This window comes from Micrasema longulum, unplaced genomic scaffold (genome assembly GCF_059751315.1).
Source record: "Micrasema longulum isolate JH-2025_06_02 unplaced genomic scaffold, ASM5975131v1 h1tg000279l, whole genome shotgun sequence".
NCBI lineage: Eukaryota > Metazoa > Arthropoda > Insecta > Trichoptera > Brachycentridae > Micrasema > Micrasema longulum.
In genome coordinates this window covers 721,804-739,324 of record NW_028277483.1, presented here as the reverse complement: position 1 = coordinate 739,324, position 17,521 = coordinate 721,804, and the positions used below count along the sequence as shown (strand labels likewise).

Genomic DNA, 17,521 nt, shown 5'->3' with positions numbered 1-17,521 from the left:
CTACTAGAATCCTTTAAATTAATCTACTGATGTACTGATGTAATTGTAGATGAAAAATTAAAACTTTAAAAGAATTGTAGTAAGCATGGACACAATACAAGAATATCAGAAAAAAACTTCACACAAAATTCTAAATACGTGAACCGCTGCGACAAATAAACCAGGGACTGAAGTTATACAATAAACTAACAGATAAAACTAAATAATAGAATTTAACAACCGTAACAAAAGATGGTAAAAATATTATCATTAACAAGAGAATATGAATTTAAAAAAGGAAAATTATACTGTAAAATGAATGAAATCCATAAGGATTTTTAAATAAATTTCTAATAAAATATACATTTTTTTAATATCCGTTTTATCTCTAACAAGAAGCCAGAATAGATTCAGATGATTTAAGATTTAAAAATAAAAGATTTTTTTTTTTTTAAATTCTTTAAGATAGATCTACTTACTTTTACATTGAAAAATACCTTTTGCTATTTGAGAAAAAACGAAATAAATATGACAATGAACTAAAAACTATTTAAAATAACATATATATAAATAAATAAATTTATATATTATCTAAAGAAATTTTTTGAACACGTTTAAAAACAACATTAAATTTTTATTAGTATGAATATATTATTGTTTTTTGTTTTTTCTTTATATATCCTATGTTTTTATTTTTCTTTTTTATGTACTCGTATTTAAAATTATACAAACTCCTATAAATAAACAACTAAAACAGCGTAAGTCACTCTCCAATCACAAGAGTTAATCTCTTTTTATGGAGAGTTACAGTGATAACATTTACTAGATGTGTAAAAGCAGATATGTGTAGAATTTTACAAAAGCATGTACTTTTTATGAAGTTTATTAATAAAAAAATATTAGTAGTTTATTTGTTTACAAAATTTTTGCTGAATTCAGAAGGAAAATGTATTTTCTCTAATTCGTGTAATCTTTTTGTACAAAACACTACTCTATGTTATAAAGTAGTTTCTAAAATCAAAACGGTTTTTTTTTGTTGTCAAAATCATTGTTTATTTCACAGTATAGAAGCAATTAGATTTGAATTCAAGGAACTTGTCCTTAACAGTGTTTTTACAACGCTTCAAATTAAAATTTTCCACCGCAAAGTAAATAAAAACGAACGTTGCAGGTCTGAAAGCGCTGTCTCCGATCCACTTCAGTTGAAAAAGTATTTCCCAATCAGAATTTCCAATCAGGGGGATCCTTTGGCCCGTGGAAGTAGCGATCAAACCGAGTGCTGGATAACCATAATCTTATGGGTTTCAATTAGCCCCCTATCTAGAGTATCTAGACCTTGTTTACTCGCGAGATGAATCCTTGAATCAGATTAGTTCTACGCCAGTTTACCAGAACTCGAATTCTATCGGGAATCCATTTGGATCGAGCATTTATATTCGTGACTCGTGACCTTAGGTCAATGTACCGTTAGTGCAAAATTTATGTAAATTGGAGTGTGATTAAAATTTCCTAGTATTATTAATCTTAGATAATATTTTTATTAATGTATTTATTTAACGTAAATAGTACACAGAACGAAAACTATCGTAAATGTATTCATATAAAAAAGTACGAATTCACTTATTAAACGACATTTTTTCAAATTTATATTTATGTTTCAATTTTTATTATTATCGGTATGTTCTCTAATTTATAATAATTATGTCTCATTTCTTAGCTATTAATGGTTTTTTTTCTAATTTATATTTGTATTGAATTTTTTTGATGTTATTATTATTATTTGAATTTATTAAGCATCATTTAATGAAATAAAAAAAACACATGTAAAACAGAAGACTCTTCCTAAACACAGGAATTTCTTAGCTAGTCGGGACCTGAAACAAAGAAACTCGGTACATTTTAAAACTGTGAAATACATAAATAAATAAATTTCATTTCATTTCATTTTTTCATTTCTTATATATAATAAATTCTAAAGACTAACAAATTACAACAGGGATAGAAAAAACCTTAAATAAGGGAATATGGGGGTCTAGGCATTTACAGGGCTTATAACCTGTCATTGGCTGGCTTAAGTGGCCACTTTACACACTGTGTAACAATCACCATTTTGCCTATGTTTGAACATCATATTTCTTCAACTCTTCTATTTGTTGAATTCGGTGAAGTTAAAGAGCTGAAACCTTTATTGCAGTGAAGAGATTCATCTGACTGAATCTTTTCACGTACTAGACAAATATAAAATAATATTTTGAGTTTGTCCAAATTTTTGTAGGCAAGGACTGGATTCAACTCCCTGGGGAGCTGTTTATATTAACATATTACAACAGAGATGAAGAACATTTAAGAGAAGGTAAAATAGAAGTTCAGGCATCTACAGGGCTTATGACCTATCAATGGCTGGTTTAAGTGGCCACTTTACACACTGTGTAACATTCACCATTCTTCTATATTACCTTCTCTTAAATGTTCTTCATCTCTGTTGTAATATATTAATATAAACAGCTCCCCAGGGAGTTGAATCCAGTCCTTACCTACAAAAATTTGGACAAACTCAAAATATTGTTTATAAATTACCTGGTCCATGAAGAAGTATAGAAATTAAAAAAATAAAAATATTTTCAGGCGCTGCCTAGTATGTAGGTGAAATAATTCAATTAGATGAATCTCACCCGCACAAATAAAGGTTTCAGCTCTTTAACTTCACAAACATCAACAGATGAAAGAATTGAAGGAATATAGATGTTCAAATATAGGCAGAATGGTGAATGTTACACAGTGTGTAAAGTGGCCACTTAAACCAGCCATTGACAGGTCATAAGCCCTGTAGATGCCTGAACTTCTATATTACCTTCTCTTAAATGTTCTTCATCTCTGTTGTAATATGTTAATATAAAATAATTATTAAGGAATGTGAAAGTCTAGGCATTTACATTTTTTTAGTTGACAGGCTTAATCTAGCGACGAAAAATATAATTACGAAGTCTAATCAATTATTGGCACATCTTTGTTTAAGTATGAACTTAGAAAAAATATCACAAGGTGGCGTTTTAAACGACACAATGCAGCACCTTAGAATTCGAAAGATTTCGATAAAATGTACAGGTGTGGACGTTTTTACGGGTAAGGCGGTGAATGTTATGTGATCTGTAAAGCGATCCACACAAAATATTCAGAAATATAAAATATTCACCCAAATAATAAAGTTAAAAACGCCACTCAAAAACACGAAAATTACGCACGTAGAACTGTAAAAGAATAAAATGACTGATTAGTAAAAAAAGTCAACACACCTCGATCGACGACCTTAAGAACTTTTGAACTTTTCGACTTTGCCGTTTTATATTATTATGCTCGGATTTACTAGCGTCAAATCCAGGAGCGGTAAGTAAGCCGTGGTGTAAGCAAATAAAAGCAGAAACAGGAGGAAATCATGCACAAAATGGACCTTTTGAATACGTGTCACCATTTGTTGTGTACAAGGCATCCGTTGAATACGATAATTTATTATTATGGTACATAGTTTTTATTCATCGAAATATTGTCACAGTAGTGCCTTGGAAAAGTATTTGCGTGTTGACATTAAAATTTCATAACATTATGTCTCAAATGTTCTCGAATAAAAGAACAATGTTCTGTATATGTAATTAAGCGTGCATTTTTTTTGTTGAATAGTTAGTCAATTATTTGAATAGCTGATTATTTTTAATATTGACAATTCGTGCACATATAACATGACTCACACATGTATAAAAGGTAACGTCTTTAACATATTTCTGGTTCATGTCGTGAAAAAAACTGATGTAAGAAATTTGTGAATGTTGAAAATCAAGATGAATTTCATTTTTACAACCGCCTGTCTACTGCTTGTAAGCACGAAATGTGTGGCCATTGGAGAATTAGGTATTTTGTTTATTTCTCTTATGTCCATTTTTTTAAAAGTATGTTAATTGAAAGTATCCATAAAATCTCATCTACCTACTAACAGTTGACCTATATTAGTGATACATTTAATCAGTTAAAACAATTCAATATTTTATTAATCGATTATTTTTAATCATAAACCGATTTAAATAATATTTTTTGCACTTTTTTGCAATGTACGAGGGTATTTTATTTCAGGTTGTTTTATTTTATTTACTTGCTAGAATTTTCCTGAGTTAAAGCAGGACTTTTTTATTACGTATGTTTATTCATTAGATGATGCTCAAACAATTCAAATCAATACTAATAATAATAAAAACTAGCAAGTAACATATCACATCAGTTCGTTTTGGTCCCACAGACCAGAATACGAATCTGCAGAAATTGAGCTTTAAAGATTTTTTACGAAATAGGCATAAATAATGACCACAACTTAGGCCAAAATTCGTTAAAAAAACCCTTAAACAATTTTAAAAATACATTTTTTAAATTTTAATTTAATAAATAAAGGCTTTCTCAGAACTCCTGTACACTAACTAAACACAGTCTCACTAAAAATGGTCTGTTGGACAAAAACAAACTAAAGCGACGAACAATCTGATCTGGCTACGTGCGAGAGAATTCAGCCGGGCCTCATGTAATCGGCCCTCTGGGCCTCGTTTTACTGGCCATACAGACTCAGTTTTCGGCTCTTTGCGACTTGGTTGATTAAGATCTCGGTCACCTAGACATATTATCTCTTTGGACCTCACTTTTTTGTTGTCGTTCGGAGTAATCTACAAAAACCACACAAAATAAACATAAATGTTTAATATACATGTAATTGAAAATAATGGTTAGTAAGCCATTAATTTTTTTTTTAAAGTAATTTAAAAAAATAGCAGTCAGCTGTGGCTGACTGAACTATTATGGATTGATTAAGAAATATTTATAAATTACCAAATATTTCTAAAAAAGTAACGAGATAATATAATTAAAACAAATAGGGCCTTACTTATAAACATGGTATAAAGTTAAGCCATAGTGGTAGAGGCATGCCCATCCCATCCTTATTCTACCACTATAATAAGGATGGTACTCCTATCCGTATTCTACCATTATGCCTAGGCATAAATTCACATCAAGTTTATGGGTAAGGCCCATTGAATATTATAGCAAAAAAAACTGCGGAAAATGCTTTAATTTATTCGTAAACTAGATATAACACATGGCATGATGGCGCGAGTGCCCTTTTATAAACAGTTTTCTGTAACAAAACATTAGAATATACAATTTGACTCAAGTTATGGTAATGAGCGGTCGTTGGATCGGATCCGGAGTCCGCATCACTACCACAAGACCACAATTTGATTGAAACTTAATTAGTATATTGGAAATTTTAATTACCACACAGTGTGCGATGAAGATAGGCTGGCATGAGTTAGCTCGAAGTCTTGTAAGCTGATCATGTTTTTAAATAATATATTGTATTTCATCATTTTATTACCCCTGTTTGTCTTTCCTACAAAGTTTTATGTTATTTTTGTTTCTTGAACGTGTGATTCTTTATATGACGGTTGCGATTGGCTTATGCCGTATATAACAAACTAGCGGACCCGACAGAAGTTGTCCTGCCCGAACGTTGGCTTGCCTGGTATTAGCTTGGAAAAAGACTTTTCATTGATAAGTGGGTACCTAGGTTCTTGTTTGTGATTGAATTCCAGAATTAAAAACGGTTAATATTTAAAAATATGGAATTAATGTAGGTACCTAGGTACGTGTTTATGGTTGAATTCCTAAACATAAAATAAATATTTTTTTAAATATGGCATTCTTTTTGCAAACGTCAGACTCCGGTCTTCTCACCAACAAAGGGGTGTACTTATGTAGGAATACGATTTTTTTAAGTTTTGAATTTATTATTTTTTTAGTATCACCAAAAATCCAGTAAAAATAAATAAATGGGTAGAAATTTAAAGTAAGAATCTAATTGAGATCCACAAAAACAAATGCTGTTCGTAAACATTCAAAAATAAACTTTTTTTATTCACAAAAAACAACATCTTTCCATTTTTTTGTAAATGCATTCTCCTCAAATGCAACCCTGATAGATCGATGAATAGAACATTTATGATCCTTACTTATTTTTTACATCTTAGATTAAAGATTTTAGAAGCCGTTTAGGAGGAGTTCAGTGACATCACACGAACAGAGGAATTATATATATAAAGATAAATAAATCATAAAATTATATCTTATTTTATTAAAAAAATAAATAAAATTTTAGCATTCTTGCAATTTACCCAAATATTTCAATTTTGGTGTCCATTTTCACCGAGTTGTAAATAACTCACTATTAGAAAATGAAAATCAAGTTGTGGTAGAGTGAGGTTTGAACCTCAGACCGCACCAATCACTATACAACAGAGTAGACTTATCTCCACTAGATATCATTTTTCAGAATGTTTATCTGAGAGCAGACATCGAGTGGAAAATGCTCGTCCAGGTTATATTTCACTCACAGAGATATCATGATCAAGTGCCATGATTTATAAAATGATAAATTTATGCCTATAGAATGACTGATAGAATGTACATTTTTGCCATACTTATGTACTTTATACGATTGCCTTAATTATTCGCACTTCGAAATCTCGTGTAACAAACATTAGAATAACCTAATTAATTATTTTTTTAGTAACCATTTGCGGACCCAACGAAGTATACAGCCAATGCGATGACTTCCCTTGCAGGCCTACTTGCCTAGAGCCAGGGGGTCCTGATGGATGCAATCCTTTTCCAGGCTGTTACCCGGGCTGTATCTGCAAACCTGCAATGATTTGGCTCAGTAGTGATTTTAGAGTATGCATCCCTGTCGAAGATTGCAGTCGATATGAAGTAGACACCCCACAATCGCAAGAATCTGAACCAACGTTCTGCAGTTTTTATCATTGAAGTCTCAAGCAGTGTACACGCGCACAGTGACGTGTCATAAGCCCTCCACTTATTTCCGTTTTACTAGCGCAGATCTATGGGCCCACAAAAACGCTAAAATAATTATATGAGTGGATGACTATGTATATTATGATATGTTCCTTTTTATAAATTTTGAATAAGAGAAATTTCGAAGTGTGATTGTCTCTAAAAAATCTGAGTTTTAGTGAACATTTTAATGTCAGTAGATGCATTCAACTTTTTTTTCTGGGGGATTTTTTTCACCATAGCGTGTTTACACTTTAAATGCAGAAAAAGTTCATTATTTCCAGATATCTCTGATCTATCATGTTTTTTAGCCATCAAGAACAAAAACGGCAAAACCAGATATGTTTAATATACCATAAATATGGTAAAATAGCCATCTTTTAACAGACATAGCATCTTTAGATATATAGTCTGTCTTCAATCCGTGCCTCATGTCTGAGGATGGTGATTACGCCTGACTCCAGGCATGGCTCGTCTGTGAACAGTCTCCCTCCATCTGGAACGGTCTTGTGCTCTTCTATAGGCATTCGTCAGTGATGATTCTGATAACTCAGTGACTGTACCGCTCCATCTTGTCGGTTGACGTCCACGCGACCTTGTCCCTTCGACACTTCCCAGGAGAATAGTTTTCTCCAAGCTATCAGAATCTCTCCTGGAAATATGCCCAAAGAACTGCAGTCATTCATTGAGAGTCCCAGATCTGAACTAGCAGCATCTATTCGGTCAATTAGTTCTTTCATTTTAATCTCTGACGATGCAATAAGATTTATAGTAATGGTTGACAAAACAAGATAAATTATCAATCATTATTCCATTTCTAAAGATAAAATGTCACTTCCGTTGTCACGTCATGTTTGTTGTTAAGTAACATATCTTAATTTGCTATCTTCGGAATCAGAAAAATCTCTAACGCTATAAAATGAATACATACCACATTTTTCCAGATTTTGTATCTCATCGAGATGAATCTTTTGATATGTATAACTGAATATGCCTAAAAAAGTGAAATATATTTAGCCATATTTCCACTGACATATAGGTATTACATGTTTTTTTTTAAATAAATGTCAGGGAGACACTTAAATCTACTTTTTTACCAGTTTTGTCAAACTGGTATGGTTAAGAAATTTACCATATTAAAGGTTTTCGAAATGTACAAATGTGCGGGTAAAAACTTGTGTGGAGCCCACAATACATAGCAAACATTGAAAGGATTGAAAATATTTGGCAAAAAAAAAATTAATACCTAGATTATAAAAACAATAAAACGTTTTGCACTTACAGCCAATGTGCTAAACAAAATAGATTTTTTACTCTTGAAAATAGACGCACTATAATATCTGGATTATGCAATGTATGTAAATTATTAAATCATAAAGTAGACTATTTTAACCTTCTCTCCAAAATAGTCGCAATGTCCCTTTCGCGTGACAAGAAATAAGCATTTATTCCATATGTCAGTCTGTAGCACAAACTATGCACAACCCTCTTTCCTCTATCGTTCTTGCTCAAACTATAATGCTTTTTTTTCATCTATTGATATATTTAACATGCCCCTTAATTTATTAAAAAATAAATGAAGACTCATTCATTCTGGCTGCGATACGCTCCCACTTGCTATTTAATTATGCTCACGCTTACACACACCTGAACACTTACTCTCACACAAATACCCACACCCTTATCTCTACACTTCCTCTCATACAAACACACAAACACACCCTTTTGTTTTACCACAATTTAATATGTATGATTTTTACTTAGAAACTTTGCTGGTCTGTCTTTGAACCGTAACTTTTTTATGCTATTATATCATTGTCAACTGTTTGTTTCTGTAAAATAAATAAATAAATAAAAAAAAGTTGAAGGTGTTTTTCTGAGTGTGTTTTTATTAATAGTTATTTTTACTTAAAATATAATTAGTCCCCTTTTTTGCACCTAACAGTGCATAGGGCACCCTTTCAAAATGTTATTGTTAAATGGTGGTAAGATGATCAGACTTACCATGAAATATTGCGGTGTAAATAAACCTTTTAACATAAATATTTCATGGCATGTCGAAAATCAAACCAGACCTCTTGCATGGTAGGCAAATCGCTAACCATTCGACCACGAGGGTGAAGAACTTATTATTGCCATTAAATATATTGAATTTATTAATATTACAAGGTTTTATAAATGAGAAAGAATTGAAATAAGTATGCAATTTATGCACAACTAGAGAAAATTTGGAAAAATATTTGATAATTGGTGCACTTAGTCCCAAGATCGGTAAAACCGGTTATTGGTCTAAAAAACTAAATGTGCATTTGCCTACCATGCAAGAGGTCTCGGGTTTGATTCCCGACATGGTTTACATGAAAATTTTTTTTTACAAAAGTGGTTTACGATAGAATATTTCGTAGTCTCAGGACTTCCACCTGAAACGTTGGACTGATCATCTTATCTTTATACAATAAAAATGATTAATTTACGCTACAGTTGGTATAGCAGTACCGTGCCCTATGCACCATTAGAATTAATAAAAATTAATATTATTGTTTAAATAACTTAAGTTTAGTAAATATGTATAAAACATTTTACCAATAAATCAGTGAGAACTTATCTAATATTCCAAAATTTTTACCATAAACTATTATTTAGGCGAAACCCGACAATCGGTTATTTTTCATAACAGGTTATGACACATTATTCAGCAGTTATGTGCATCACTACTATTGAGACCGTCAAAATAAGACCATATTTCAAGTAAACAACGCAATTTTGTACGTATCATCACACGGTTCATTATGTCATTCATCTTTTGAGAATAATTATTGCACGGAAAATTTATTATGTTCCAAAATGTATTTAACTTGCAAATTTCAAGCGAAAAATATATCACTATTTAAATAGCTGATATTTATTTAAATGCCGGAATATTATGCATAATAAACATGTTATGACTGTTTTCAAAACAATGGTATACCTTAGTATAAAAGGTGATGTCTTTCAGATTTTTCTTGTTCACACCGTGAAACGTGCGAGAACTTGTTGTGATTGGAAAGGTTTTGAAAGAAATCAAAATGAAAGTACTTTTTGTGGTTTCTTGTCTTTTGCTCGTGAGCCAAACATGCTTTGCATCTAGAGGTATTATTTTTGTATCGTACTCATCCAACGTTTTAATTTTATGTAGTTTCTTATTAATTTATATACTTGCATTACCTTTACAAACTATTTATAATAGTAAGGTGGTATTTCACCATCTCCTTGTAAATCGTGATTAACAAAATGTACGTTAAAATTAGCTACTCAATTTAAATGATATTTGCAACCAACCAATTTCACAATTGAAATAATGCTTAATCAATCTTTCGAGTAATTTTAAATCAAGACATTTGTCTAGCGACACATCTGCGGAAAGCCCTAACTGTAAAAATCTATGCATTTCCTGTCAAAAATCGCAGATCTTTCAAAATCCACATTCCAGCGCACACCTAACTCCGTCATTCCTTAGATATTACGTTTAATTTTGCTAATTTTTGTAAGTTTTAGATGTATCGCAGTATTTTAAATGTTATCGAAAATTAGAATCAATAATTAAGGCTACTTTTTATGGCGTCTAGGTTTATGTATCTATGGTATTCCTTTCTTAATTATGATTACTGGGAGTTGTGGTGTTAATTATTAAAACTCTGCTTGGTAACGAAATCGTGTGGAGATAACGTTTTTTTATTTAAACTCGAATCGAGTTTACTATATTATATTTTATATTTTTTGATATACTAACCTTATTCAATATAAAATCTTGGATTCACACTTAATTATTTCAATTTAAAACGGTTTTCAACGCTATTAAAATTTGAGCAGAGCCAACATACTCGTAGCTATAACGCGAGTGACGTTATTTTAAAATGGAAATTTAACAGGGAAAACATCTTTAGTTAACTTGAGCGACGATTTAAATGAGATTTATATTTTTTTGCGAAAAACAGAGATTGAAAAATGGATTTTTAAACTTAAACGCTATTTAGTAGGACATGTAAGCTTTACAAGGAGATGGTGAAATACCCCCTTAATTTATTGACAATCCTTTGTGGAATTCCATTGTACTTCGGTAAAAGCTTATATTTCCGGCAATATCTGTTAACCCTCATCTTGGCAGAATGAAAAATATTTTTTTAAATATTTGATGGTTGATTCGGAATCCCAAATTTTTTTTTTGTTTCCATCAAAGTTTATTATTAATTTTGATAGTGCACTTAATAATGAAAAATATGGTTTACCAAACTGCTTAAGCAGTGAAAAAAAATGAGATCATATAATACATTGCCAAGAAAAGGGTTCAGTAATTTTTCTTTTTTTAAAACTACTTTTCACCAAGATTTATGTTTTGACAAAGATTTATGTTATGTTTAGTTCACAATTTTTTTTCCGAAAAATACACTAAAAGTTTTCCTTTTACTTGTCAATTTTTTTTTTTTTAAATCCAACTGTAAATTGTTTTATTAATATCCTTAACAATTTACACAGTGTCAGGTAACAGATGTTCCCGGCGGAACGACAATTTGCATGTAAATTATTAAAATACTTGATACACTTCATCCTCTCTTCATGCATCCTTGTCCTGATCCCAACAATAACTTACTGTTTTTTTAAAAAAAATGTATTTTTTTTGGTTATTAAAAAATATATACGAGTACACGAACATTTTTGTATGTATAAACTCATATATATCCATATAATATGTAATATATTTTCTTTACTAACTTCGTATACTTTGTGGAAATCTGTTACTGGTTCTGAGTTTTTACTTTTTTCTCTTTGATTACTATAAATATGTATGTAGGAATGTTGGTTTCCTAAATAAAATAAAATAAAAATATTCTTCTAATTACTATTATTTTCTTTTAAATTTTTATTTTTTCAACTAAATAAATAAAATAAAAAAATTCAAAGATAATTTAAGAGTCCTCACAAAGGAAAGGAAAAAAGTTCTAAGGAGTATTGTCCAGTGTTCAATTTATTTAATTAATATTTCACATGTCATTCAAATATTATTTGACCAATTAACCCCTTTATTCTCTAACGGGCATTTTCAGACTGGTAAATATTATAGTGTTGAGATCATTTTTACAAATCAAAATAATATTTTAAGTATATTGTGTTTAACTATCGCTTTTTTTTAATGTACTAAGATAAAATTTTATTTTGTATAAATGTTTTTAACTCTGCATAATGTTTACCAGCCTGAAGATGACCGTAAGTGGATGAAAGCGCCAATTGGTCAAATAAATAAGTGAAAGTGTACTAAGTACAGTGAAATCTGGATATTAGAATCATGGATGACGTTATCGATCGGATATTGTTTTCAGAATCCGTTATTCACAAAACCACACAAATCCAAAATGTTAAATCGACTTGATGATAAAGGTAGTTTGAGATTTAAAATGCAAACTGTTTTTTTATATTTTTTAAATATGTGGGTACAACGTCCATAGATCGATAACACACATTTTTTTACTGAAAATCTAGAGCGTTGACCGAAGAAAATAACTCAGCATTTTATGTTTAACAGTGTCCATTATATGGTGCAAGACCAATTTTTTTTACAAACAGGACTTCAACTCTTATTACGAAATCGAATAACAAATCTAATGCGACAATCTATAGTGTATCAACTTCATCCTCGCCATTGAGACTTCCAAAACAAAATAAAACAATCTATAAAAGGACCACGGGACGTAGTATCATAGCGCAATTCAATTTAGTTATCGCCTTGACTTTCGCGCTTCATAACCATGTTCTGTATTTTGTTCAATATAATAATAAATACACATCACAGCACAATCTCGTTTTTTCTGCTATCTCCAACTGATATAGGAACTCTACCAAAAACAACCGATAAAATCCTACAAATACATTTGTGACACTTAGGCATTTTGTATATTATTATACGTGGTCATTTTTGTTATTAAACAGTTTTATTTTTATTTATTTTTTTTATTAACATACACGGCATATTTGCCTTTTACAAATTTATAATATAAACATATAATGTTTGATATTTTTTAAACTACATATTTGCACTCAAAACTAAGGAACAATAATCAAGCCTAAAAATTATATAACATAATATTTAAAAAAGAAAAAAGTTTAGATAAAACAAAAGTTTGAAATAAAAAGTATACGAGAACTTTAAAAATTAATATAAAAAGTTAATCAAATTTTAAACATAATAAGGTTTATAATAAAAATATAAAAAAAAAAAAAAAAAACAGAAAATCATATGTGAAGTAACTACATTATATAATAATACACATTATATAATAATAGCATTATATAATAATAGTTAAAACAGTTTTACCCAATAATAAAACAGTTTTACCCAATATTTTTCTATGAGAATTTTACAGATATGTTTTTGTGTTATGTATTTTTGCATAAAAAAGGTAGTGAAACCATAAACAATGGATTTTGCTAAATATCTACAAACAAGTTTAGTAAATTCTGTTGAACTTAAATAATTCATTCGAAACAATTCCTGAAAAACAATTATGTTTAAAAAATGCTTACTGACTAAAACACTATTTTTCATTTTAGCAAAGATTTGCGGACCGGGTGAGGTATACAGCAAATGTGACAACTACCCCTGTGCCCCGACTTGTGTAGAGCCTAAAGGTCCCGAGGGTTGCAACCCTTCTCCGGACTGCTACCCTGGCTGTATTTGCAGACCTGGTTTGATATGGATCAGCAGTGACTTCAAAATTTGCATCCCCAAGAAAGATTGCGACGAACATTCTGAAGTTGTCACCTCTCCACCAGATGCACCTAAATCGTACCACTTCCATTACCATAATTGATGATTTCACCAATAAATAATTAGAACCTTTTAGCCAAATGAACATTTAATGTATATTTATTTTCAATCTTACCTTTTTACATTGATTTACAACACTGTATTAAATAGATTTTAATTCAAATACATTTGGGTCCTTTTAAATAAGTTACTTGTAATAGTGCTATAAATAAAAATGAAGATATGATAGTACTGGAAGCAACCTTTACCTCTGAGCTAGGGTTCGCTACTCTACCACGGAACGAAAGTTTCACTCATAAGGAGTTTGTCTGTCTCCGGCACTTTTTAATATATATATGGATGACCTTACCGTAATCCTTAATTCAACTAAAGTCGGATGTCATGTTAACGGCGTCTGCGCTAATAATATTAGTTATGCGGATGATATGGTATTATTGACTCCATTTATTAATAGTATGATATTGTTGCTCATTTGCGAAAAGTATACAATTGACCACAATATGATATACAATGCCAAAAAATCTGCCAAACTTATATTTAAACACAAAAGGTCATTTTCTGAATTCGTGCACCCATCACCACCTGTATTCCTGGACAACAACAGTTAAACGGTAATTGCAAAAGTCAAGTATCTCGGGTACATACTAACTGATGATTGTAAAGATGATCAAGACATAGAGAGACAGAAAAGAGCTATCAATTTCAGGGCCTCTATGCTAGCAAGACGCTTTTTCAGTGCAGAAACGAAGTGAAGAAAATTACCTTTACTTCGTATTTAACGTTCATGTATACAGCGGAACTATGGAACAATTATACGCAAGCATCATGGAATAAATTAAGGGTCACGTATAATAATTCATACAGGCAATTATTCGGACTGCCTAGGTACTGCAGTGCTTCCGAAATGTTTACAGCTGGGCGGGTAAACACTTTCGCTACCCTACTTCGCCAAAGAGTCTAAAGCATATGGGAACGCCTGAAAAGCTCTAATAATGCGCTTGTCTAAGCCACTGCAGGGTGGATCCATTCACCGTTGTTCGAGCGATGGCGAGATATGCTAAGACCACCATAAGTGCTGCAAATATGAAATTTTGTTTTGTATTAATGTTAATCTGGTAGAATTGGCTCTGCACTATATAGCCATTTTACTAGAATAAAAAAAATATAAAAAATAAATCGATATAATGCAAAAAGAGTTAAAATACTTATACCGAAGAAGGTACTAAGATTTTTTTAATGCAAATCGAAGCGGCTGAACTAATTATTCACTTCAAATTACATTTGTTTGCACATTCACCAACTTATTATGACTTTTAAGGCTATGCCCTTATTATGACATAATAATTACCAATGAAAAAAATATAGAAACCAAAAAAAAATAAAAGTTGTATTTAAAAGAAAAGTAATATTTATAATTACAATCCGAGAATTCGAATTTTATAAAAAATTACATCAATGCTAAGCGATGGATTAAAAACACTGGTCAATGAATATATTTTTTCATTTGATCTAATCATGTAAAGGTCGATTATCTAGTACTAGTGCGTTTGCAAAACTTATACGGACACATTTTTAATAAGCATAATATTGCTTTAAAAAACCTAAATACTTTATTTTAGTCAAAAAATGCGCTATGTCTTTTAAAAACCCCCTTGGATTAGAGGAAAACAGAAATATTCAGTTGAGAAAATATCATATATTTATTTATTAACGTGTTGCTTCCAAAAATAAATTATATCGATAATGGTGGCAGAAAACTTGCCTTTTTATTTAGTTCGCCGAAAATAATGAACACAAAATATTATTATAAATAAAAAATGTGCTTGTGTTAAAATAAATCAATATATTACATTTTCTTAAACCATTGTATTTTTTTCATATGCACAACCCTCTAATCCAAAGCAAATTTTCGAAAAAGGCTAGCACATTTGTTTTTAATTCAACATACCGTTTTAAAAACAACATCCTGTTGATTTTAAAAGTGTTTGTCTAAGTTTTGGAAACGCTCCCGCTCTAGTTCATTGACCAGTATGTTAGTAAGTAAATTTACAAAAAAAAATGTCTGCGAGACATTAAAAAAATATTACAGACTAAAATTTGTTTCAATGTTCGACTATAAAGCTGATGTTTGAAATATGAAAATAATACGCCGTGGCACAAAAATAAAACGTGGCACAGCTAATTGAATGCAGCTGTAATGTCTGAAAAGTATTTTTCGATTAGCTAATCGTAAAATTCCTAATACGTCTACACATTAATATTCCTAAAAATTATGGCAATATTATAACGATCAACTAAAAAAAAATCCACCACTCCGTCAAATTGTCGGTGCATTTGTCTACCAAGCAAGAGGTCTCGATTTCGATTCCCAACGTGGTCGACATGAGATATTTATTTAAGTGTTTTTTCACTAAAATATTTCATGGCCCCTATCCTGGCACCCACTGCGATCAAGATACTCTGCAGTTGGTGAACCAATGCAGTCCCCTATGGACTACCAGGTGCGGAAAGGAAAAAATAAAATGACTGAAAATGCAACATTTGTAATATCTTTTCTTTATTATTAAAGTTTATTTATTCGTTTTACTTGAAATTAAAACACGTGTTTTACTAAATTAATAATTCAATCGGTGTGTGGTCTCGTGACTAGCATTGTGGACTCAGGGTTCGGAGGTTAGAACCCCATTCCAACCCAACTTAATTCCCATTTTCTCATGGTGAGTTATGCAACTCGTTGGAAATGGTCCAAAATCAAAGAATTTTGGGTAAATGAGAAAAACCCAAATATTTTTTTTGTATAACAAAATAGTTCTAAGTTGTTTAAACAACGCTTTGAAATCAAATATCTAGTAGTCTGCTTCGTCATCGAATTTGCGCAGCTATTTTTTCAATAATTTAATATAAATCGGATGGCTTTTATGTCGTCAATTAAAAACATCTGTGGATCAGTACGGTGAGCAGTAAATTATGCACATAATTATATTAATTAAGCATAGTGTACAGCAGGCTTATTCTGTGACAATTTCATTTCGTAAGTTCGTTCGTTCGTCATTTATCTATTTCATTCTAACGCAATCGAAATCATATTTCGCTCTCGTTCTCTCTCAAACAATACGAATGACCATTTCGGTACAATAAAAAAAAATAACACGAAAAAAACATGCATTTAAATTTATTCACTAAATAAAAGGTTCATAAATAAATAAAACGCTGTTTCCGAATTCTTCAAAGGTCCAGTGGGGCCACCAATCGAATTGTACATTATGTTTCGATATGCCTGAAATTTATTTGAAGTCCGCAATTTGTGAATAATTTATTTATTATTTTTCAGTTGCTCTCAAAGTCATGCATTCTCCAGGAAATTAAATAAATATGATTTTAATACAATTCATTTTAAAGATTACGTATTTATTTTTGTAAGCGGCTGCTAACGATACTAACAGAAGAATGGCAAAAGATGATGGACGCCAAGGCTCGAAATGGGCAGTATGTCATCGGAGAGAAATCTAACGATATTCATATTTATTTCAATGATGATTGAAAATTTTCATTACGTATAATAAATTTTATTTTCACAATCGTATGTGCTTAAAAAATATTTGCCATTGTTCTCATTATTGAACACTTGGTAATTTAGCTTTTAAAAAACGATTTTTATTGCATTCAAATGTTATTTTGTTATTCTAATTTATTCATATTTTTCTTTTATTTCACTGTATAAATAAATTGCACATTTAAAATTAATCGTATGGTAATAAATCATGCCTTTCTATGGAATTCTCAATTTCGATTGGAGTCATCTATTTAAGTAACTGATAATTAAACAGATTACTTGTGCACACAAAATTACTTGGTATA

General features: G+C 30.7%; 1 protein-coding gene and 2 long non-coding RNA genes across 3 annotated transcripts; 2 read left to right on the top strand and 1 right to left on the bottom strand.

The window, feature by feature from the left end:
• Nucleotides 1-1,005: 1,005 nt before the first annotated feature.
• Nucleotides 1,006-3,411, bottom strand: LOC148282907 (uncharacterized). Its single transcript, XR_015821988.1, has 2 exons — nt 3,273-3,411; nt 1,006-1,853 (listed from the first exon to the last, which is right to left on the bottom strand). It is a non-coding gene; the product is annotated as an uncharacterized LOC148282907 (long non-coding RNA).
• Nucleotides 3,412-3,757: 346 nt separating this feature from the next.
• On the top strand, nt 3,758-8,735 carry LOC148282906 (uncharacterized). Its single transcript, XR_015821991.1, has 2 exons — nt 3,758-3,882; nt 6,581-8,735. It is a non-coding gene; the product is annotated as an uncharacterized LOC148282906 (long non-coding RNA).
• Nucleotides 8,736-9,868: 1,133 nt separating this feature from the next.
• LOC148282905 (chymotrypsin-elastase inhibitor ixodidin-like) lies at nt 9,869-13,748 on the top strand. Its single transcript, XM_088224331.1, has 2 exons — nt 9,869-9,993; nt 13,447-13,748. Exons 1-2 carry the CDS (start codon nt 9,930-9,932, stop codon nt 13,704-13,706), a joined length of 324 nt encoding a protein of 107 aa, XP_088080457.1. The 5' UTR covers nt 9,869-9,929; the 3' UTR covers nt 13,707-13,748.
• Nucleotides 13,749-17,521: the final 3,773 nt, after the last annotated feature.

Bases quoted from the DNA above. Each gene is read 5' to 3' on its own strand.
- LOC148282905 (XM_088224331.1), top strand. From the start codon at position 9,930: ATGAAAGTACTTTTTGTGGTTTCTTGTCTTTTGCTCGTGAGCCAAACA. The intron at 9,994-13,446 runs GTATTATTTTTG...TTTTCATTTTAG, and splicing joins AACATGCTTTGCATCTAGAG to CAAAGATTTGCGGACCGGGT.